General features: G+C 41.6%; 1 protein-coding gene across 1 annotated transcript in view; it reads right to left on the reverse strand.

Moving 5' to 3' along the window:
- Nucleotides 1–25,187, reverse strand: part of POC1A (POC1 centriolar protein A) — a 1,972,436-nt gene that overhangs the window by 1,477,329 nt on the left and 469,920 nt on the right. The window contains exon 6 of the mRNA XM_044078845.1: nucleotides 10,336–10,451. Within this exon, the coding sequence (XP_043934780.1) occupies nucleotides 10,336–10,451 (116 nt within the window). The remainder of the gene's footprint in view (nucleotides 1–10,335; nucleotides 10,452–25,187) is intronic.

The raw sequence follows: 25,187 nt of genomic DNA on the forward strand, positions 1-25,187 counted from the left end.
CTAACAGTAGGTAAAACTGCTTTTCAGTTTGTAGCCTGCTACAGATCACCCACCCTGTCTCAGGACCCCCAATTGGCATTCATGAGAACATTGAAAAATATGAAGGTCTCACCAAACGCTATGTTCTTGGGGGATTTCAACTACCCAAACATTGACTGGGAAAACTACTCAAGTCCCAACTCTTTTGCCCAACGGCTCCTGGAGTTTGTAAACTCAAATGCCATGGAACAACTGGTCACCACTCCCACAAGAGGGGACAACATATTGGACTTGGTCATCACCAACATGGAGGCTAAATGTTCCACACCAGAGGTAAACCCCTCATTGGTAAGATCAGACCATAAACTAATCACAATGGACATCCACATCCCGTCCCCACCACCAGCCAAGGAAACCACTGTGAAAAATTTCTCAAAAGCAAACTTCACACTTCTGAAGACAGAGGTGGAAAGTTTCAAAGCCCCCGGGCAAATGGAAAATGCTACCCAAACTGCAGAATCCTTTACAATTGCGCTCTACAATCTCCAACAGGAATGCATGGATCATGCTATCCCAAGTAAAACCAAGACTCACTCCTCCAAAAACAGGAGACCAGTCTGGTGGACCCCAGCCATAAATAAGCTATACAACAGAAGGAGGGAACTATTACATGAAAAGGTAAAATCCCAAAAAGGGAAGGCCTCCCTGATCAGTACTAGCAAGAAACTTCAATCCCTCATAAAATCATCAAAGACTAGCTTTGAAAGAAAAATCGTCAAAGACTCTAAAGATAATCACAAGGCATTCTTTAGCTATGTCAGGAATCTGAGTGGCTACTCTCAGATATGCTCTGAGCTGGTGCTAAATGGCACAAAATACACTGAACCCACCGACATTGCCAACATTCTGGCGGACAGGTTCAGTGCAAACTTTACCCCCCCGTCCCCCCCAAAATGAGGCAGTATCTATCCCAGAAGAATGCAATCCCCCAGACATCACAGACACACAGGTGAAAGCAGCCCTCTCCAAAGTAAGAAACACAGCATCAATGGGACAGGATGGTATCCCGGGCTCCAAAATGAACTAAACCCTCACATAAATTCATTGTTCCAACTCAGCCTTAACACAGGTTATGTACCCAAAGAATGGCATACAGAAACAGTGATTCCACTCCACAAAGGTGGTGCCACAACAGATCCAGGAAACTATCGCCCTATAAGCCAGACTAGCCTGATCTGCAAGGCTATGGAATGCATCGTCATCAATCTCATAAACAAAGACATTGGGAACCTCCAAACACTGGACCCTACCCAATTTGGCTTTGTTAAAGGCAGATTTGCCTCTTAAACCTGGTTGACTTCTTTGAAACAGTTACCAAGGCCATAGACGAGGGAAAGGTAGTCCACACGGCCTACCTGGACCCTGCAAAAGCCTTCGACACAATACCCCACTCAGGCATCATAAATAAGCTTACCAGCTTAAATATTAACCCATATGTCACAAGATGGGTTGCAAACTGGCTCAGGGATAGAACTCACATGGTCAGAGTCGCGGGTGCCATGTCCAACTCTAAACCAGTTACAAGTGGCGTCCCACAGGGCTCAGTCCTGGGACCCTTCTTGTTTGGTATATACTTCTCTGAGGTACAGGCAAACAGGATAGGACTGTGGCTTACCAAATTTGCAGATGATTGCAAACTGGGAGCCATAATAGACTCCCTGGCTGACACAAGCATCCTTCAGAAGGGTTCAGAAGGGCCTTACGGAGATGGATACCTGGTGTCAGAACCATGGATTCAAGCTAAATGCCAAAAAGTGCATAGTCATCCCCTTTGGGAAAAACAAAGTGCCCACAAACTACTATATAGGAGGTAATCCACTAAGTACCAAAGAAGTAATTGATCTGGGGTCCCAAGTAGATAGTAACCTGTCATTTGACAATCACATTGCCAAAGTGGTTAGATAAACCTTCTATATAGCTCATCTAATCACAAAAGGGTTCACATCTAGATCAACAGCAGTCATTGTGCCCCTCTACTCATAGCTCATCAGGTCCATACTTGAGTACAATGCCCCATTTGGGATGTACCTTACCCGACACCTGCAACAGCTGGAGAGACCCCAAAAATACCTCACCAAGAGGATCGTGGGCCTCAAACAGATGCCCTATGCAGCTCGACTAAAGAAGCTCCAGCTCTACTCAGTTGCTTACCGCCTACTCAGAGGCGATCTCTGCCTGACGTTCAAGGCCATGTGTAACCCAGAACTGTTGGACATGCTCCACCTCAAGAAAACCAATTCCATTAGAGCCACATGCTCCAGGGATTTAAATCTTAGCACAACAATAAACAGGACATGCTGGAGGGATAAATTCATATCCCAAAGGCTTCCCTTGCTCTGGAACAGAATCCCAGTCCATGTTAGGCAGAGCCCCTCGCTGACCCTCTTCAAGAGAAATCTTGATGAGTGGATGGGAAATCGTAAATTTACTCCTGGGATCACTTCTATGGCCCTGCTGGACAGAGGCTCAGGAATCTAGTCTACAATGGAGGCGAAAGCCAACTATTCTGGCTATGCTTATAAATGCCCTAGGGCAGATAGCCTAGTACCTACCGATGAACCTATGAACATAAAGTAAGCACATGATTAACAAAGCCAGAGAGTAAATACATTATAATATCAATATTATGCAAAGACAAATCAGAGAGCAAGTATAATGTTACTACGGTAAAATTTTAAGCTTGGCATTAGAAGGGACTAATCCAGATTGTTGTGTGTTCTCAACATGAATGATAAGATACACCTCTCAAGCTTTAATCTCAAGGTGAATTTTTGGACATCATTCTATGCCGTTCAACTCAAACAAGGGTAATGCATCCAGATCCAACAAAGTTATAGTACCACTCTACTCAGCCCTGATCATACCCATCATCGAATCCAATGCCCCCTACCATTCTACTCAGCCCTTACCATACCCATCATCGAATCTAATGCCCCCTACTGCTCTACTCAGCCCTTACCATACCCATCATCGAATCCAATGTCCCCTTTTGGCATGTACCTAACCAAGCACAGGCAACAGTTGGAATGCCTGAAAGGCTTCTCATCAGGGGAATACAGGGTATGAATACTCCTGTCTTACACAGATTGCCGTAAGGCCCTGTCTCTTTACTCAGTCTCCTAAAGGTTACTAAGAGGTGATATTTTCCTAGCATGTAAGGCATCCTCAGACCCATCTCTGATGGACCTCTGGCACATCCACAAAACAAACAGCGCCAGGAACATTAGATCTAAGGACTTGAACTTTGCCTGCAGCATAAATAAAACAAGCTGGAGAGACCGATGTGTCTCAAAGGATCCTGTACAATGGAACAAGGTCTCCATCCACGTGAAGTGGAGTTCATCCTCGACACTTTTCAAGCAAATCCTTGGTCACTGGATGGGAAATTGTAAATTCCTTCGTGGTCTGACCTCCAAGTCAATGATGGACAGAGGCCAAAAGTAAGCCAACTAATCCTAAACTAACATAATTCCCACCACATAACCCTTAGCTACCCCCTTACTAACATACCTTCCCCATACAGGTGTCCAGTGTACACCAGGACAAAAGTGGGTTGGGTTGCAAGACTAGGCTTAACAAGACCATGGTGGTCGATAGCCTCGTACAAACTGATGAACCCAAGAGTTAGGGTTTAAGTCGAGGTTAGTAACGAGGTTTTGTTTCTTTGTTACCATTAGAGTTAGGTTTAAGGTACTTCTATGGAAAAGTACAGTTTTGTACCTACCATAAATGTAGATGTTCGAAGATCCACATTGCTGCAGTCCTTACACTTGGGTAGTCCGCTGTCCTTGGCGTCGGTCAGGAGCGCTTGACTGACATCAGGGGACCGCGGGTACAAAAGTCATGACCCCTATCAATCTTTCTTGCCCTTTCTTGCCCCAGATGTCACAAGACCCTAAAAATAAAGGTCAAAACCAAAACCAGCAAAACCAAAAACCACCACCACCACATGCTGCCAACTAACAAAACAATATAATAAATACAAAAACCAAAACCCACAACCAAACCACACAGGAGGATCTAAGGGGGGAGGGAGAGGAGTAAATTGGTGGCATGTACTGTGGATCTCTCACATTGTGGGAACCCTTTAGTTCTGCCAGAAAACAAATTCTGTGGATAATTTACTGCACTGTATTTTTAATTTACTGCACTGTATTTTTAATTTACTGCACTGTATTTTTAATTTACTGCACTGTATTTTTAATTTACTGCACTGCATTTTTAATTTACTGCACTGTATTTTTAATTTACTGCACTGTATTTTTAATTTACTGCACTGTATTTTTAATTTACTGCACTGTATTTTTAATTTACTGCACTGCATTTTTAATTTACTGCACTGTATTTTTAATTTACTGCACTGCATTTTTAATTTACTGCACTGTATTTTACATGGTTTTTGGAGCTTGTGCTTTTTTTTTCTATTTGCTGACAAAAGTGAGCACAGCAGACACAACTGTCCCTTTTCAGGGGTGACCCAGGACAGCTATATCCTGTTAAGTGGCTTGATAAGAGTCAGACAGTAGGCAAACAGAGGCAGAAAGAAACAAGCCCTGCACCCTGGGTACATAGGAAGCATCTCATTAACAGCTCAGTGCTTTAGTCATCTGTGTAAACTGCCCGACTTCTGATTAAGCTTTTATTTTTTTTTTAGTTTTTGTTTGTTTTGTGCTTGGACTTGACATTTTTCAATAAGTCACTTCTTTAACAGATGACAGACTGGTTTACTTGGACGTTTATGGCACAAAATGGAAATACTTGACCAAATTCACTGTAACTAATCAAGTGTTATTTAATCAACACACAATTACTTGCAATTAAAACATCTAAAGCTCCAAACAATCATACTCCCAAGCAAGCAACACAACAGTGGTCACAAAACAATTATTTTTTTGCAATGCGGCAAGCCTCCCTGCACACATCCTGTACAATGTGGGGTAAGCCTTCATGCCCCCCCATTTTCTATATGCACCAACTCCAGGGTCACAATAACTGAATGAAAAGGGAAAGGTGAAGCTTATGTTTGTTTTCCACTTGTTCTCTCTTCAATGAGTTCTGCACAGCATGACATCTGTGACTCAACCATTTTCAGCATTTTAAAATGTTAAGTACAAGATCTCATCGAACATCCTTGGGCGACATTATGAAACTTGTTCAGAGTGAGAGAGAACCAGCAGGCTTCACTGTATGACTAGCGACATTAATGCAGTGAAACTCATATGCTATAGACTAAATGAGAAAAGTCATGCATTAACAAACACAATCTCCAACAAGTGTCCTTTTCCTAAATGAACTTGAACAGAAGCTAAACCTTAAAAGTGTATGTTGCTTCCCCAACCACATCTGGTAAAAATGTACGAGCTACCTACAAATAGTGTTAGTTTTCAAAAACAATGCATGTTGCCTTCGCCCACCTTCAGGCAGGGTTAAATCATAGCACAACACACAAAATGCATCCTACTTTTAATGACACTTAGAAAGTTCAGTACCAAGTCCAGCCTCACTTGGCACCATTTCCCTTCATGGTTTCTTGCCAACAGTCCCTGCCTTATCTAATGCCTCTGTGGTCATTCATATTTTCGAGTGTGTTCTTCCAAGGGATGCACTAGATGGTCTGTTGCGGAATGGCTGATGTCAAAGGCATCAGCCATTCCGCAACAGACCATCTAGTGCATCCCTTGGAAGAACACACTCGAAAAGATGAACGACCACAAACCAAATAAATCCCAAAGGAAAACACTGCAAGCAGAGATACCACCAAAAATAAATCAAATACTCTTTAATTTAGCGCTTTCGTCAGGTAGAAGACTTCTTCAGAATTAATCAAATCAATACAACACAGCTCAAATAGTACCCCTAGCCAATCATCTAAAACAAACATTACATAATGTCCTCCTTGCTCAATTACAATAGTCATTCCTAGTAAAACACATATATATGTGCAAAAACATTTTTTATAAAAAAATAATAAAATATATATATAAAAATATTAGCAATAAAATACAAAAATTGTTATGAATATAAGTGTTAATATAAGAGGTATTTCTACCACCATTCATAACAAACATAGATTTCAATCTCAGCATAGGGCACATAGAAATTCTGTCATTAAGCCCTGGAGCTTGATGAGCATTTAATTTTATTTGCCACTTCAGTTCCATAAATTCTAAAAAGTCCTCCACTGGTCCACCTCGTAACCCCAAATCATCCTGCTCTACTATAAAAAATTAAAAAGCATGGTTAGGATAGCAATTAATGTGTTTATAAAGTGCATTTTTTTTTCATTTTTATGTTTAATGTCATAGAGGTGTTGGTAAATTCTTAGTCTAAGTGCATTCTTAGTTTTTCCCATATAATAACTTTCACAGGAATCACCCCTTTACTATAACAACAATATTTTTTCACAGTTTTTACATATCCATAATTTTTTATTCTAATATTGGTAGTATCCATAATATTGGGGCATTGAGGACATCATCCAAACTTAAAACTGCCACCCTGCTCCAAATTTTTGTTTTTCCTTTCTAAAAGTCCTTTAAATGAAATGTCCTTTTTATACACAACTATAGGTTTAATTCCTATTTTTCCTGCACTTCTAGATCAGAATTAAATATACTCCAGTATATTATCTCGTAAAAATTTATAGTAAAAGTAAGAGTTAATGCACGTCCAAAACCCAGGGGCCTACATTCTCTATCAATCTCTCCATTCATATTACCCTGTGTTAACAGAGAGAAAAAATGGCCACTTGTCCTTTTATTCTTAACCGCATTGGCAGTATCATTAACAAAGTCTTCAGGGTATCCTCTCCTTAAAAACATATCTTTCATTGTCCCACATTCCCTATTAAATTCCTCAGGGTCAGAGACCATCCTAGCCAATCTCACAAATTGACCTTTTACAAGGGCTTTCTTTTGATGCAATGTATTTCTAATCCACCAATGTGACCAATTGTAGATGCAAAGGCATCAAAAACCTTCAGTATTGCTAAATTTATTGACAATAAGGTTAAACATGTCCTTGATAGTCGTACCTCAATAATTAATGATTCATGGGACTTCCTTAGAAAAATTGAGCAGGAGATGTTTAATAAGGACCTTATCCTAGTCACTATGTGACTTGTTGTCAGTAATACCACATCAAACAGGCCTTGAGTGGTTTTATGATTTTTTTACGTGGTAACAGCACATTTGATCATGATACTATATTGACAATTCAGACCTGTATGGAAATTGTACTTGAGAACAGTTTTATTACTTTTGAGGGGCATTTATTTAAACAAAGGCAAGGAGTTGCAATGGGTGCATGTTGTGCTCCAATTTTCGCTAATATTGTGTTAGTGCAGTGGGAGGATTTGTATGTATTTAATTCTGAGTTCAGGACTTCATGGGTATTGTATGGGCGATACCTAGATGATATTGTTCTGTTCTGGAAAGGTAGTGAAAATGACCTGAACAGGTTTTTCACATTTATTAATGGTACAACCACTTTTTTGAGATTTACCATCAACAAAGAATTGGATTATGTGAGCTATTTAGATGTTACCATCAGGAAAGATTATGAAAGGAAATGTTTTACCTCCCAGTTATTTAGGAAACCGACTTATTCTAATTCTTCATTGCATTTTACGAGATGGCACCCATTGCATTAAAAGAAAGCCCTTGTAAAAGGTCAATATGTGAGATTGGCTAGGATGGTCTCTGACCCTGAGGAATTTAATAGGGAATGTGGGAAAATGAAAGATATTTTTTTAAGGAGAGGATACTCTGAAGACTTTGTTAATGATACTGCCAATGAGGTTAAGAATAAAAGGACAAGTGGCCATTTTTTCTCTCTGTTAACACAGGGTAATATGAATGGAGAGATTGACAGAGAATGTAGGCCCCTGGGTTTTGGACGTGCATTAACTCTTACTTTTACTTCAAATTTTTATGAGATTAAGAACATCATTAATAAATACTGGAGGATATTTAATTCTGATCTAGAAGTGCAGGAAAAACAGGAATTAAACCTATAGTTGTGTATAAAAAGGACATTTCATTTAAATGACTTTTAGAAAGGAAAAACAAAAATTTGGAGCAGGGTGGCAGTTTTAAGTGTGGAAGATGTCCTCAATGCCCCTACATTATGGATACTACCAATATTAGAATAAACAATTATGGATATGTAAAGACTGTGAAAAAATATTATTGTTATAGTAAAGGGGCGATTCCTGTGAACTTTATTATATGGGAAAAATTAAGAATGCACTTAGATTAAGAATTTACCAACACCTCTATGACATTAAACATAAAAATGAAAAAATAAATGCACTTTATAAACACATTAGTTGCTATCCTAACCATGCTTTTAAATTTTTTATAGTAGAGCAGGATGATTTGGGGTTACGAGGTGGACCAGTGGAGGACTTTTTAGAATTTATGGAACTGAAGTGGCAAATTAAATTAAATGCTCGTCAAGCTCAATGACAGAATTTCTATGTGCCCTATGCTGAGATTGAAATCTTTGTTTATGTTATGAATGGTGGTAGAAATACCTCTTATATTAACACTTATATTCATAACAATTTTTGTATTTTATTGCTAATATTTTTATATATATTCTTTATTATTCTTTTTATAAAAAAATGTTTTGCACATATATATATGTTTTACTAGGAATGACTATTGTAATTGATCAAGGAGGAAATTATATAATGTTTGTTTTATGTGGAGACAGAGAGAGAGAGAGAGAGACCTCCCTTTGGGATGTTCATCCTTTCCTGCTCCATATCCCTCTTCTGTGGATATAGCTTTCAGGCATTGTAGATGACAATCCAACTTCTGTACTAGTGGGCAGGCACACTGTATTTGCCCTTTGGCAAAAACAAAGTGCCCACAAATTACCACATAGGTGGTAATCCATTAAGTACAGAAGAAGTAATTAGGGACCTGGGGACCCAAGTTGATAGCAATCTCTCATTTGAAAACCACGTGGCCAAAGTGGTTAGAAAAACATTTTATATAGCCCACCTAATCATGAAGGGATTCACATCTAGATCAGGGGAGGTCATCGTGCCTCTTTACTCATCCCTCATCACGCCCATAATTGAGTACAATGCCCCTTTTGGGATGTACTTTACCAGACACCTGCAGCAACTGGAAAGATCCCAAAAGTACCTTACCAAGAGGATCAAAGGGCTCAAACAGATGCCATATGCTGCCCAGTTAAAGAAACTCCAGCTCTACTCAGTGGCATACCACCTGCTCAGAGGTGATCTGTGCCTGACGTATAAAGCCATGTCCAACCCGGAATTAATGGACATGCTGCACCTCAGAAAATCCAAATCCCATCGAGCTACGCTCGAGAGACTTGAACCTCAGCACTGAAATAAATAGGACATGCTGGAGGGACAGATTCATAACCCAGAGGCTCCCTTCACTCTGGAATAAAATCCCAGTCCAGGTTAGGCAGAGTCCCTCATTGACTCTCTTCAAGAGGAATCTTGATGAGTGGATGGGAGATCGTAGGTTTACCCCGGGTATCACTTCTGTGTCATTGTTAGACAGAGGCACAGTATACTAACCTCGAAAAAGGGCATAGCAAAATTCATTTAAAATGGGTAGCGAAAGCCAAACACACTCTGGCTAGGCTTATAAATGCCCTAGGGCAGATAGCCTAGTATGAACCTATGATTGGCTAGGGGTACTATTTAAGCTGTGTTGTACTGATTTGATTCATTCTGAAGAAGTCTTCTACCTGACGAAAGCACTAAATTAAAGAGTATTTGACATTCCTTGGAAGGGAAACTCCCTAATGGGAGGCGTCCTGATTCCTACTGACAAGACCTGCAGCAGTATTTATGGGTGCAGCTTGGCCAGGAAAGTGAGATCTTCAGGTGCTGCACTCGGTATAGACGCCAGTTAAAATGACCACCCAGTTTGGCTGTTCTGCGGGTCATGCATCTGACCATGTCCACACAACCTCATATGTGCAGGCTTCTGGTACCCATAGCAGACACCAGGGATTTCTGGCACACTTGCACATTGTCTTCTCTTCCTCTGTGGAGACAGAGAGAGAGAGAAACCTCCCTTTGGGATGTTCATCCTTTCCTGCTCCATATTCCTCTTCTGTGGATATAGCTCTCAGGCTGACAATCCAACTTCTGTACTAGTGGGCAGACACACTGTATTACATTCAACTTTTACATTTAGAAAAAGGTATTACCAGCACAGTGCAGGTACAGCCATCATGTCAGAAGGATATCTTTTAGATATCAGGTGCAACATGTTTTGCATACATTAATGCATAATTTACCTTGATAGTGCTGAAGGAGTTTATTCATGCGGATGTCCCACACTTTCACGGTATTGTCAGTTCCTGCGGCTGCTATGCAAGTACCACTGGGGTGGAAATCAACATAATTCACAAACCTGCGAAGGAAACGGAGTAAACTTTAAAAGAATAAAAAGTCTTAAACTACCTGTTTAGTACTAATTTACTCAATACTGACAAAGTATTCCCATCACTCTACTACATAATAATACAATTTCAATATCTGTAGTATAAAAATAGTCTATCAAATATTATGTTAAAGGTAAATTACAAATGAAAACAGAAGTTTGTCAAATGCCACAGTAAAGTATGGCAATCATGTACTAGGTAGGCATGAGGACCAAGAGACCACTGTGGACCCCCCCCCCAACCACTGTCAAGTAAAATGACTTGCTCAGAGTCAAACAATAGGCAGATGAAGGCTGAGGGAATCAAACACGGATCTACAGCAAGTAGGTCCTTAACAGCTCATAGCATTAATATTCTGTGCTAACTTCATGGTTTTGTATCATGGCAATAGTGCCATAAGATCAAAACAGAAAACACTAGTACTATGGTCAGACAATGTAAGTTTCAGTTTTTAATTACCATTTCCAAATTCACATATTTAAATGCAATTGGTATAAAAGTCAGGTATGTATTTTGTGACATATGGTAATTATGACTTGCTATCCGAATCATACAACTGAAAAGGTACAACAAAACTTGTAAGCTGTCTGCTTGTCTGTCCATCTGCCTTTCAGGGACTTCCACTTGACTCTAGTCATATCCAATACAGCCTCATATTCTGGTGCCAGTCTAGCTTGGTCCAAACTGATAACAGCATCTCCACATTATTCAGCTAACATACAATGCCTTTAACTGACAAGCTAAACTGGTTAACAGGCCCCCGTGCAGTGTCTAACAGGGAAGCTAAACTGATAAAAGCCTCCTTTGCTCCTTTTCATTCAGCTATTATACAATTGCTTTTAATTGCAAAGATGATAAAATCTTCTACAATGCTGTTGTTTGTTTTATTTATTTATTTATTTCTATTTGATAACTAGGATAGTCTGACTGGGCTCAGAAATCCTTTTCAGAAGCAGATCAGGGGCAGAGATAAGTCGGAAGTAAAACACAGACTACAGAAAAATAAATACATGATACAGGAGTACATATGCACACACATTCATTCATTCATGCATTTATTGCACTTGTTTACAGGGACGGCCTGATTTGCTGGACAAGCTGCTCCTTTTCAGGCTTTCCCTGGCTTGCTGAAGGTGAAGATTAAATTTCAGGTGGTCACCTATAATCAACACCTGGTAGTCTGGTGCCTTATAGCAGTTCTGTTTGATTTTACTGGATGACAGTATGTTAAAGGCAGTTTTCTGGGAGGAGAGTTGAGGGTGAACAGAACCAGTAAAGTTTTTTTTTTTCTTGATTTAGGAAGAGTTGCAAATTGTCAAGCCAAGCTTCTTTGGAGAAGAAAGATTTCTGGGTTAGTGCTTGAAGCATGGAGAATTCTGATGAAGTCCTCAGGTTGAAAGAACAAAAAGGCTTAATGTTTATGCCATTAAAGGAATTGTGATCAGTTACTAACAGGAGTGCTTTTGCCTGTTCTTTCCCTTACTGTTGCTACTTTTCTTCTTTTTGATAATTAAGAAACTAGTTAAGTCAGCAGTGTGATAGCCCATAGGAAGAGTATATAGTCAGGAGAATTTGATGACCGACTGTGTCAAATGTCTTGGATAAATCCAGAAATAGGCTAAGGTTGCTGTGAATCTTAGAAGGGCACTGGCTGTTTGTGACTGGGTATAAAAACCATGCTGTGAGGGACAGGGCAGGTTATGACAAGTAGCTGCGTGGTAAGTTGAGAGTGAACACATCTTTCGAAGATTCTGGATAAGGGTGTGATAATGGTGACTAGTCTACAGTTTGTAAGCTTGGTTAATGACCTACTTTTATGGAGAGGTATTATATAAGATTTCTTCCATAAGGTGGGAGCATGTTTTTCTTGCTCAGAGTGGTTTGTTAGGATCAAGACAGAAAATGCAAGGCCATCTGCAGCAAGTTTGGGGTATTCAAATGGAAGTTGGTCAGAGGCAGTAGTTGTTGTTTTAAGGTTGCGTAGATTTTTTTTTTTTAATTATAGAAGCTGGCATGAAGGTTTGTTGTGGCTTCAGTGATTTGAGAGGGATGGCTGGAATTGTAGTTTTCTTTTGTAGAAGGGAGGCTACTGTATTTATAAAATTTGAGTTAAATCGTGAAGCAAAGCTTTGGGAGTTACTGGCTGGGGATGGGCTGAGTTGGATTGATTTTCTAGGACTGAGCAATATATTTATTGACTTCCACAATTTTTTTTTTTTGGATTATTTGAAGATGAATTTTGGGTGTTGCTATAATGAGCTTTATTTGTCCTGTTTTATACATTATTATTGTTCCTTAACTAGCTATTTTGTTGCAGGGATGTTTGAGACTGTTTTGCAGCCATGACTTCCAGGCTTCCTAAGCTGCATGAATTGCTTCGTTTTTTAGTTACCCGAGGGGCTGGTTTGTTTTCAATTCTTTTTGCTCTAAATGGTCCTTACTCTGCCTGGACTGTCCACTCTGCTTCATCAAGTGGAAGAGCTTTAAGTGGAGCCAGGTGGGTGTGCAGCAGGCTGCAAGTAAATGTTCCTTTACTGAAGTAATTCAGGTTTCTGTGTTATAGTGATAAACACTTTGTGATACAATACTTACAACAGGAGAACGGTAAACGACAAAACGTAACAGATTAGGATAAGCAGATACAATGCTGAGACGTACATTAGTTTAAAAATTAACAGCTTAATGACAGAAGTGGACAATGGTTTATTATCCTCAAGACAGATGTAGCAGTGAGAAGAAAAAATATTTCAAACTAAAGAAAGAGTTGATGAGAATCTAGAGTAAAGTGCATACTACTTACAGTCTACTGAATAATAATAAAGGCAAGCACCGAAGACGTTCTGTTTGACATTTCCTGCAACAAATCACTCATTAATCTGGGCGCTCAAGCTTTCCATGAGCTTGTATGTCACACAGGGACATGATGTACCAGTGGTAGACAAAGTCCTTGGCTGACTGACATTTTTATATCATGGGCAAATATCTAGAATCACTATACTTTTCAACAAAAATGTGAAATTAACTGTTTGTAATAAGCTTGCAATTATCCACAGTATTAGAAAATACATGTGAACACGTGATGCAGGGAGAAGTACAGACAGATGCTTTACTCAGAAAGAGACAGCTTGCCTTGCACAAGTGTACCAACTTATTCAAGAAGGGTCACCACCAGGGCAGATTATATCACTTGGTTAGATTTCCAAGCACTACAAGGTTAGTAATAGCAGTATCGTGCTTCCTCTATAAAAGCAAAACAATTGGTTTGTAATTCTTGGTAAAGGTATGGCACGCATAAATACTGTAGCTTCCTGTCTATCCTGGGTAAAAATATTACAAATGTTAGTATTAGTAAATGCCTCTTTAGCAAGACATGTACCATAAAAGTACCTTGTAGAGGTATGTCAGGTTTGTTGCGTAAAAAGGAAGTACACTAGGATAGTTGTACAACCACAACAAGGCAGTGCACCAGGACAGTTGTACAACAACTTGTTAAAAGACTAAACTCATTTTATTCTCTCTCTTACAATGAATTCACTTTGGGAACAAGACTGCTTATGTAATAGAGGATCATAAAATCACAGAAGGTTATTAGGCTAATACACTGGGGTGCTTACAAGCCTAGCAAAGAGTTTATCCCCAAAAAAGAAACCTCATCAGCACCTGTCGCCCCTGTCAATGAGGGACACAGGTAGAACCCCTGGGACAAATTTGTGGTTTCCCATCACTCATCAAGGTTGTGCTTGAAGAGGGTCAGCGAGGTACTTGTATGGAAGTCTATTCCAGAGACTGGGCAGCCTCTGGGAGACAAACCTGTCTCTCCAGCAGGTTTTGCTGATGCCACACATTAGATTTAGGCCTTTCGAGTGGGTAATGCACGAGCAGTTAGACTTACGGATATGCAGCATCTCTAGTAGGACAGGGTCCGATATTGCCTTGTAGGCGAGACACAGATCACCTCTAAGCAATCTGTATGATACCAAGTAGAGTGATAGTGATTTGAACCTGTCCAGATAGGACAGGTGGTGGAGGCCATGGATTCTCTTTCTGAGGTATTTCTGTGGCCTTTCCAGTTGGTGCAGGTGCTTGGAGAGGTACATACCAAATGGGGCGTTATACTCAATTATTGGCCTAATGAGGGAGGAGTACAGAGAGGTAATAACCTCTTTTTTTCTGGATGCAATCTCTTTACTTATGAGATGAACCAAGTAAAAGGCTTCTCTGACCACTGCTGCTACATGATAGTCGAATGCGAGACTGTTGTCAACCTGAGTACCCAAGGTCTGTCACCACAGGTTGTGTGCTTAGGGGGTTGCCATTGATGTGGTAATCAGTAGGGGCCATATTTTTGCTGAATGGTGCGATAATACATTATTTTGCTTAACTTAAGGCCTTGACTTTGTTACCAGTCATCTGTTGTTGCGAGACCCTCTTTCAGTTTGTTAACATCATTTGGGAATCAATAACAGCACCCAACTTACAGTCATCTGCAAACGTGGTCATCCACAGGCCCTTTGTCTTTGCCTGGACCTCTGAGAAGTATATGCCAAACAGTAGGGGTCCCAGGACAGATCCTTGGAGAACACCACTACTGACAGGTCTGCTTTCGGAGATGGAGGCACCTATTTTGACCTTGAGGGTCCTGTCAGTGAGCCAGTTGGCCACCCATCTGATGGGACAGGGATTAACACCAAGTTTTGTTAGCTTTTCGATGATGCCTGAGTGGGGGATTGTGTCTGGATTGTGTCAATGGCTTTGGCCAAGTCAATGTAAGCTGTATGTACTGACTTTCCCTCATTCAGGGCCTTGGTGACAGTCTCAAAGAAGTCAACCAAGTTCAAAAGGCAAGATCTACCCTTGAAGAATCCGAATTTTGGGGGGGGGGGGGTCAAGTGCTTGGAGACTGTCTATGTCCTTGTTTATGAGATCCATAATATGCTTCACTGCTTTACAGATCAGACTTGTCAAGCTGATGGGATGATAGTTTCCAGGGTTAGTAGTGGCACCACCTATGTGCAAGGGGATGACAATGGCAGTTCTCCACTCAGCTGAAATGAAGCCTGAACTTAGGCTGTGGTTGAACAGGGTACTCAATGGCAAAGCTAGTTCTTGCTGGAGATGGGGCAGAATACAGCCTGGGATACTATCAGGTCCCATGGAAGCCATGTTCGTTGCTTTGGATTGGGCCTTTAACACTTGATTCACAGAGATGTGAGGTGTGTGGATGTCGAATGGGCCTTTGGGGGGATGGGGGGTGAAGTTTGCACTGAAACTATCTGCTAGCAGGTTGGCTAAGTCAACAGGATCATTGTAAGTGGTAACGCTAAGGACTAATTCAGAACAAATCTGTGCTTTGCCATGGAGGTTCCCAACATAACTGAAGAAGGCTTTATGGTTTCCCTTTGCTTCAGAAGCTTGTTTCAATTCATAATTAGCTTTGGAGGTTTTCACTAGTGACGTAATTTGCTTGTTGAGGCTGAAAAGGGAGGTTTTTCCAGTTTGGAATTTGTGCCTTTTTACCCATGGACAATAGTTTCTTCCTTTTGTTGTAAAGCCTGCTGATAGAGATTGTCCACCATATAGGTTTATGTTTCATAGAGGAGCAGGTTTTAGTTCTGTTGGGTATGTTGAATCCATGCAGTTGTACAGGTGCTTGTATACTGCACTGGCGTACTGTTCAGCATAGTTGTCTGCATCCTCTGAGGGGGGCAGTGGTGTAAAGCTACTGATATCCTCTCTTAGGAGGTTGTAGTCAGCTTTTGAGAAGTTTTTTAGCCTGTTACGATTGGGGGTGGGGGTTGGGTGGGCTAGAAACTTCGAATGAGACAGTCCGATGATCTGATCTCACCAGGGAGGAACATACTATGGGAGTGGTGCAGCAGTCGCCCATGTTGTTGAGAACCACGTCCAGAATGTTATCTCCCCTTGCGGGGAATGAGACGAGCTGGTGTAGTGTGTTAGAACTGATGAAGTCAAGGAATCATTGAGGGAGTGCATTACTGCAAGAGTAGTTCACCCCGTCTGTGGTGGGATAGTTGAAGTCACCACGGATCAGGGTGTTAAGGGGTACCTTGATGGAGTCAAGTAGGTTTAGGTAGGAGGAGTAGGTGTCCTGAGTCATAGAGGGGAGTCTATAGCTGGATATAACTTGGATGGGTGTCTTTCCTTGCCAATGGTCAGTTGCACCTGGAGTAATTCCAGTGCGTCATGGTGGCAAACCAGTCTGGAGGTGTGCCTGTCCTTATTGAACATAGAGAATGCACCACCCTTATTTTTCCTACCTCATTTTGGGGTCGGAATGTGTGGAATGAGGTATAGCCTAGTAAGACAGGGGTGCTCTCTGCAGCCCTGAACCAAGTTTCTGTGACCGCGCAGACATCAGCATCTTCCAGTGTAAGAAGAGCCTCCAGTGAGTGCATTTTCAGGTTAAGGCTCCTAGCTTTAAGCAGCATGACCTTCAATTTGCTTTTTGACAGATCTTTTATGTTGGAAGATTTGTGTTTGGGACACTGTCTAAAAAGGCACAATGGGGGAGGCGAAAGCCTTGGTCAGGATCATGAATCCCAGTGGTGACAGGTGGAGGCCATCTCTGGCAAAGCATCGAGGCCTGTCAACCATGCCATCCCAGGCAGACAGATACTAGATCTCCTTGGAAAGACACCAGAAACTAAGTCAATTGTTTTTTGTTGGTATTGTGGTATTATTCTTGGTGAAGGTAGGATGTTGCTTAGAGCTAGGGTCATACCTGCCTGGGACACATACTCAGAGCTCAATCATGTCTCTCTTCATGTGGTCCAGAGAGGTATGTCTAAATTCATTCACACCAACATGGATAATGACCGTCATACTTTTACCTGTTGTGGGGAGACTGAAGTGCATGCGTGATGTGGTGGAATCTGGCACCGGGCAGACATCTGACCATAACAGTCACCTGGTCGAGCCTGGTGAGGGGGACATCAGTGTGTTTCACAACAGAGTTAGCAATGACTAGTATTGATTTATTGTTATGCCTTATGGCTGTGTTTGTGAGACACTGGTGTGTTGTCTGCTGTATGTGATGTGTTTGATGTTGCATGTGGAATGTTTGTGAGTGTGTTTTGGAGGTCTCTGCTGTTTAGGTAAGGTTTTATTGAGGACCTGGGCATATGTGTGTTGCGCTTGGTTATGTTATGTGGTGGTGTGGTGTTTGTGCTGGCACTCTCCTCTTGGTCAGGAGTACTGACTGTGGTGCAAGAGAGCATGGATTACAGGTTACTGATGTAGATGCATTTCTCACAAGTAAAAGAATTATGTGCTAGGTGAAGAGGCCTATCTGTGAACATGAGGCAGTTGCTACACTGTCTCAGTATGCCCATGTAGACCAGGCTAGCAAGAGAAACTGACAGAAATTGTCCAGACATAGTGTTCTGAATACCTGGCAGACTTATGGAGAGTGTTTTGATAACGGTTTGTCTACAAGGAGTGTAGACCACAAAAACCTTAAATGTAAAGTAACTGGCCTGAAACACAAGTACTAAAACCAAAACTAAGATGCTTAAAGTAACAGATACATTTAATCAGGCTACTAACAAGCAGTAATAAATGCAGTGGTATAAGAGAACTTGAACTTAAGAGCACACAGCAAAGCAAAATAAGGGAATAACGTAGGTAGAACACAGTTACCGTAACAGCAGCTGAATAAGGTGTAAAATGGAGAGGGAGGAAACAGAAGATAATTCAAGATTAAGAAACTAAGAGGGATGGCCTTCCAAAATGCTCTCTGTACACAGAGCTGATGAGATGGGACTGGTAGGAGTGTTCAAAATCAAAGAAGCAAGGGGGTAGTCCTTCCCAAATGATCTCACTGTACCTAGCTGAGTGAGCAAATGAGATTGGGCTGGAAGGAGTGTCCAAAGAGAAATTTACAGCATCCACTTCTATGAATATCCACAATGTGAAGATGAAGGCCTTTGTTTTCACAGTTTGTGTAGAAGGCTAGTACAGAAACAGGCGTTCAGAAAAAAAATACAAAGAACTCTGATATGACAGTCAATATACTGTTTTACAGACACAGAAATTAATGGAATTTGAAGCAGGGGACTGAGTTCATATTTTTTTTTTTTTTTTTTTTTTTTTTGTTACAGGAGTAGCATAGCATGGTGTGATTTCAGATGTTCAGTCAACTATGCAAAAGAACTTGCAGAACTTTTGGACGATCTCAGACGGAGACCTGAATATGGATTCTGAGCACCACACATCTACTGTATACATCATTTTTATAGTCATTGATCATCATCATCTTCTTTCGGCTGTTCCCGTTAGGGGTCGCCACAGCGGATCATCTGTTTCCATTTCTTCCTGTCCTCTGCATCTTGCTCTGTCACACCAACCACCTGCATGTCCTCTCTTACCACATCCATAAACCTTATCTTAGGCCTTCCTCTTTTCCTGTTACCTGGTAGCTTCATCCTTAGTATCTTTTTCCCAATATACCCAGCATCCCTCCTCAGCACATGTCCAAACAAACGTAATCTTGCCTCTCTGGCTTTGTCTCCAAACCGTCCAACCCGGGCTGACCCTCTGATATACTTATTCCTAATCCTGTCCACCCTCGTCACACCTAGTGCAAATCTTAACATCTTTAACTCTGCCACATCCAGCTCAAACTTCTGCCTTTTTGTCAATGCCACTGTCTCCAACCCATATAACATAGCTGGTCTCACTACTCTCTTGTAGACCTTCCCTTTCACTCTTACTGGTACTAGTCTGTCACAAATCACTCCTGGCACTCTTCTCCACCCACTCCATCCTGCCTGTACTCTCTTCTTCACCTCTCTTCCACACTCACCATTACTCTGAACTACTGATCCCAAGTATTTAAACTCATCCACCTTCGCCACCTCTACTCCTTGCATCCTCTATCCTCCCTCTCATTGACACACATATATTCTGTCTTAGTCCTGCTGACCTTCATTCCTCTTCTCTCTAGAGCCTATCTCCACCTCTCCAGGGTCTCCTCCTCCTGTTCCCTACTCTCACTACAGATCACAATGTCATCTGCAAACATCATAGTCCACAGGGACTCCTGTCTGATCTTGTCTGTCAACCTGTCCATCACCATTGCAAATAAGAAAGGGCTCAGATCTGATCCTTGATGTAATCCCACCTCCACCTTAAACGCATCTGTCACTCCCACCACAGACCTCACCGCTGTCACACTACCCTCGTACATATCCTGTACCACTCTTACATACTTCTCTGACACTCCCGACTTCCTCATACAATACCACAACTCCTCTCTTGGCACCCTGTCATATGCTTTCTCTAAACCCACAAAGACACAATGCAACTCCTTCTGACCTTCTCTGTACTTCTCCATCAACACACTCAGAGCAAACATTGCATCTGTAGTGCTCTTTCCCGGCATGAAACTGCTGATCACTAATCATGACGTCCCTTCTTAACCTAGCTTCAACTACTCTTTCCCATAACTTCATGCTGTGACTGATCAATTTAATCCATCTGTAGTTACTACAGCTCTGCACATCAACCTTATTCTTAAAAATCGGTACCAAAACACTTCTCCATTCCTCAGGCATTCTCTCATTTTCCAAGATTTCATTAAACAATCTGGTTAAAACCTCCATGCTTCCACAGGTATGTCATCTGGACCAACAGCCTTTCCGTTCTTCATCCTCTTCATAGCTTCCTTACTTCCTTCTTGCTAATCCATTGCACTTCATGATTCACTGTCCCTACATCATCCAACCTTCTCTCCCTCTCATTCTTCAACCCATCAAAGTACTCTTTTCATCTCCTCAACACACTCTCCTCACTTGTGAGTATGTTTCCCTCATTATCCTTTATCACCTTTACCTGCTGCACATCTTTCCTAGCTCTGTCCCTCTGTCTAGCCAATCGGTACAGGTCTTTTTCTCCCTCCTTAGTGTCCAACCTTTCATACAACTCTTCATATGCCTTATCCTTAGCCTTCGCCACCTCTCTCTTTGCCATGCACTTCATCTCCTTATACTCCTGCGTACTTTCATCTCTCTGACAATCCCACTTTTTTGCCAACCTCTTTCTCTGTATACTCTCCTGTACTTCCTCATTCCACCACCATGTCTTCTTGTTGTCCTTCCTCTGTCCAGATCTCATACCAAGCACCTTTCTATCCATCTCCCGTACTAGCTCTGCTGTAGTTACCCAGATATTTGGTAACTTTTCATTGCTACCCAGTGCCTGTCTTAACTCATCCCTGAACTCCACCTCAAAATTACCCTTTTCCAATTTCCACCATCTGATCATTGGTACTGCCCTCACACTCCTCCTCCTCTTTTTGATCACCAATGTCATCCTACAAACCACCATCCTATGCTGCCTAACTACACTTTCCCCAGTCACCACTTTACAGTCTCCAATGTCCTTCAAACTGGCCCTCCTACATAAGCTATAATCCACCTCTGTGCATCTTCCTCCACTCTTGTATGTCACCCTATGCTCCTCCCTCTTATTAAAATACATATTCACCACAGCCATGTCCATCCTTTTCGCAAAATCCACTACCATCTGACCTTCTGCATTCCTTTGTTTAACACCATACCTACTCATCACTTCCTCATCCCCACTGTTCCCTTCACCAACATGCCCATTGAAATCTGCTCCAATCACTACTCTCTCACCCTTGGGTACAGTCATCACCACTTCATTCAACTCACTCCAAAATGTTTCTTTCTCATCCATCGCACACCCAACTTGTGGAGCATATGCACTAACAACATTCATCATTACACCATCAATTTCCAGCTTCATAAACATCACTCTATCCGACACTCTTTTCACCTCTAAAACACTCCTAGCATACTGTTCCTTCAGGATAACTCCTACGCCATTTCTCCTCCCATCCACATCATGATAAAACAATTTGAACCCACCTCCTATACACCTAGCCTTACTCCCCTTCCATCTGGTCTCTTGCAGACACAATATACCAACCTTCCTTCTGTCCATCATATCGGCTAGCTCTCTCCCTATACCAGTCATATTGCCAACAGTCAGTTCCGACCCTCACTACCACAGTCCTAGCCTTTTTCCTCTCTTCCTGCCTTCGGCCATGCCTTCTGCCTCTTCTCCTCCTTCTTCAGCCAACAGTAGCCCAATTTCCGCCAGCACCCTGTTGGCTAACAGTACTGGTGGCGGTCGTTGTTAACCCAGGCCTCGATTGATCTGATATGGAAATATTTACTGGTGTCTGCATGAAGTATTTGGTGAAGTTTTACGCCGGATGCCCTTCCTGACGCAACCCACCCCATTTATCCGGGCTTGCGACCGGCACAAAGAAATGCACTGGCTTGTGCATCCCCAGTACTATAGTCATTGATATAAAGTTATTACTTGACTGAGAAGCCAGTTTATCCCCCTAGAAATTAGTGTGGTAGTGATTGTGATCTTAAAGGTTTTTTTTCAATAATTTCATGAGTATTTGACTGAGGAACAGAACACATGAAAGAAGGTAGCAGCTTGGCTATTGGAGTTGCTGCTGTTGTGTCTTTCGGCTTTTCCCGGTTAGGGGTCACCACAGCGAAACTCCGGTCCGCTAATGATTGGCAGTAGATTTTTACGTGCCGAGTTGCCAGCCCTGACGCACAACCTTCAATGAAGGTACGCCCATTCACGCATGTCTCCACACAAAAGACGCTCTAGCTGAGAATCGAACAGGACAACGTCTTTATGAAAATAAATAAGCTCAAGCAAAATAGGGAATACGAGAGACAACTTGCAAAATCGTTGTGTTCTGAAGATCCTCTTTTGTTCAGAAATGAAGATATACAGTCAGTTCAAACTCTTCAGAGGCTCTGCAATTGAAGTTTTTAAATGAGACATTAAACAGAACTTCTGTTTATGGTTTGTTTGCCTTTAAAAGTTACTTGTGAAAGCAGAAATAAAGCTATTGCTTGGTTAACAATCCTGTTCTACTCCCATAGGAAGAAGGAAGGAAGGGTAGAGGCTGTCACAAAAGTATTTGCACTCTGTGATATTTTAGGGTGCGTGTGTGTGGGTGTGTGTGTGTGTGTGTGTGTGTGTGTGTGTGTGTGTGTGTGTGTGTGTGTGTGTGTGTGTGTGTGTGTGTGTGCGCATTTACTCACTTGTGTATGCGTGCTTGTGTGCGTTTCTCTGTGCATGTGGGTGCATCTGATTCTGAGCATGTATGTGCACACGTGTGTGTCAGTACACGTGTGTACTAAACATGAAAGATGTTTAGAGGTTTTGTTACTTTTTATCATTTATCACCAGCTTATCAAGGCATTTGCTGTAACATGGCTGGTTCATCTGAAGTCATCTTCTTTAAGAGGGCAGTGGTTTGGTTCTAACTGCAGAACTCTGATGGTCATACATACTTTTTATCAGTGAGATTTTAGGGCAGGAACTTAGGTTAGACAAGGGCAGAGTAAACAAGTATGCAGTACTATATAGGTTGGAAAAGTCCTGGGGATACTGAGCAGATAGAAGTTATAACATCACAAGTCACAATGCGGGGGGGGGGGGGCTAGTTGTAGTAGTGGACAGGTGAAAATGAAGACCAAGGAAAATGTCTGAGGTAGGATGTCCCACTCAGAGTGGGAGACACCATGCTCTGAATTGAAAACTTTAAGGAGTTATAATTAAAAAAAATTGAGAGAAGGGGGAGAGAGGCAATAATAACGAGGCTTGAGTGGGCGGGGTAACCCTTGTGATCTTTCTTTCGTGAACTACATACATCTTCACTGTCCAGATTTTTGTCTCATATTTCTGATCTGTTCTTCATAAAATTTCTGGTTTCCCGGCAAATCATTGAGAACTAAAGTCACTAAATCCATCCATCCTCAACTCCTTTTCCCATTTTTTGCACATGGGGTCAGGGTGTCACTTCAACAGTGGCAATCACCTTGAGCACGGTTTACACCGCCCAAATGGCTAGCCCTGCCACAGTAGTTCATCTGTATCACTCACTTGCACACACACTCACTTCTAGGGCCAATTTAGAGCGTCCAGTCCACGTGCTGCATGTCTTTGGAGTGTGGGAGGAAACCGGAACACCCAGAGGAAACCCACATGACTGCAAGGAGGACATGCAGACTCCACACAGAAGACACCCCAGCCAAGAATCGAACTGTAAAACCTCTTGCTGTGAGGTGACAACTCAAACCACTACACCATGGTGGCCACCCAACTAAAGTAACTAAATAAGGAAATATGCTTGAGTTTCAGACTTCATATCCTTCAGATAATGCACACTAACACAAATTCTGTTATTCTAGCAACTTTATAAGTTTATAAGAGCATCATTTAAAATTTGTCCCCGATTCTGGTCTTTGTCCCACCATTATTTTGGCTTTCGCCAGATTTCCTGATCTTAGAGGTTAAAAGGAATGGGGGATTGTAATTTGAACCAGAAAACAAAAAGGTTATGTAAGTGTGGCAAGGTGCATGGCTGAATAATCCACAACCACAACGAACAGCCAGCACTCAGTCTTCAGTGATGAAAAGCAGTGGCATCAGGCTTCTGCTTTTGACAACTTTATTCTTACATAACTGGTTTCAGCTACACAGCCTTCATCAGTGCGTAATTATAACCATACCATTCAACAATTTATATACTCAATGCTTTAATCTGATTGGCCAGCTATAAAGATTCATTAAGTCCTGGGGAAAACAACCCCATCAACTTAATAATCCAGCCCTTTTCTTTTGCATCTAATATAGTGCCATCCTCCCTTATTATTCTTATTTAATGTAATTTTATCAATTATGACAAACTGGAACCTGGCCATTTTATGTTTCAGAGTATGTTTAAACAAGACATTTGACAGTTGTGCACGTCTAATATTGCTAGGATGCTCTGAGATCCTCAGCTTAAGTGGGTGTGATGTCTGCCCAATATAAAGTGCTGAAGAGCTACATGCGGCCAAATATATTACCCAGTCCGTGTTACAATTCTCAAAAGCATTCACTTGGAAGACCTTAGAAGTGTTAGTAGAAGAAAAACTTTCAGTTTTACATACACATTTACAAAAACTACACTGACCACAAGGTTGGCATCAACCACAAGGTTGGCATCCTCTAACTAATTGCCCCCCCCCCCAAAGTAAGCTGTCCTAAGGCTTGCTTTACACCATCACCCTTCTTATAATGGTTAAACCAACCACCCTAGTGTTTTATCCCATCTAAATGTAAATAAACATTTGGCTGGCAACAAATTCTTCAACCAGTCATCCAATAATAAAATGTGCCAATGTTTCTGACCAAGGTCCATATCATAAATTACACTGAAGAGGAATAATAAGGGAGGATGGCACTATTTTAGATGCAAAAGAAAAGGGTTGGATTATTAGGTTGGGGGGTTGGTTTTCCCCAGGACTTAATGAACAGCAGCTGTTCAAATGATCACTGCAGCAATAGCCTTAGTTATATGCATTATATCCAGCCATGGATATAACAGATCGGAAGCTTCCAAAGCTGCAGGGCACCTTCCACACCCCCAAACTGTCAGGCAGCTCCAGCTGAGCTGAATAAAAGAAAAGTTTGCATGCAAAGGCCTTCAGAGTTTTCCTACTAATAGAGTGAGGGAGGCTAAACCCTGAAAGGACAATGCTAGGAACAACAAAAAGTACATGCCCACACCCTGGCATACAAAACACACCAAAAGCGAGGAGGATGGATGAAGGCAGAGAGCAGCTACTGCAGCAGTG

The sequence above is a fragment of the Protopterus annectens genome, chromosome 7.part1 (assembly GCF_019279795.1).
Source record: "Protopterus annectens isolate FY-2018-M chromosome 7.part1, PAN1.0, whole genome shotgun sequence".
Classification (NCBI taxonomy): Eukaryota; Metazoa; Chordata; order Ceratodontiformes; family Protopteridae; genus Protopterus; species Protopterus annectens.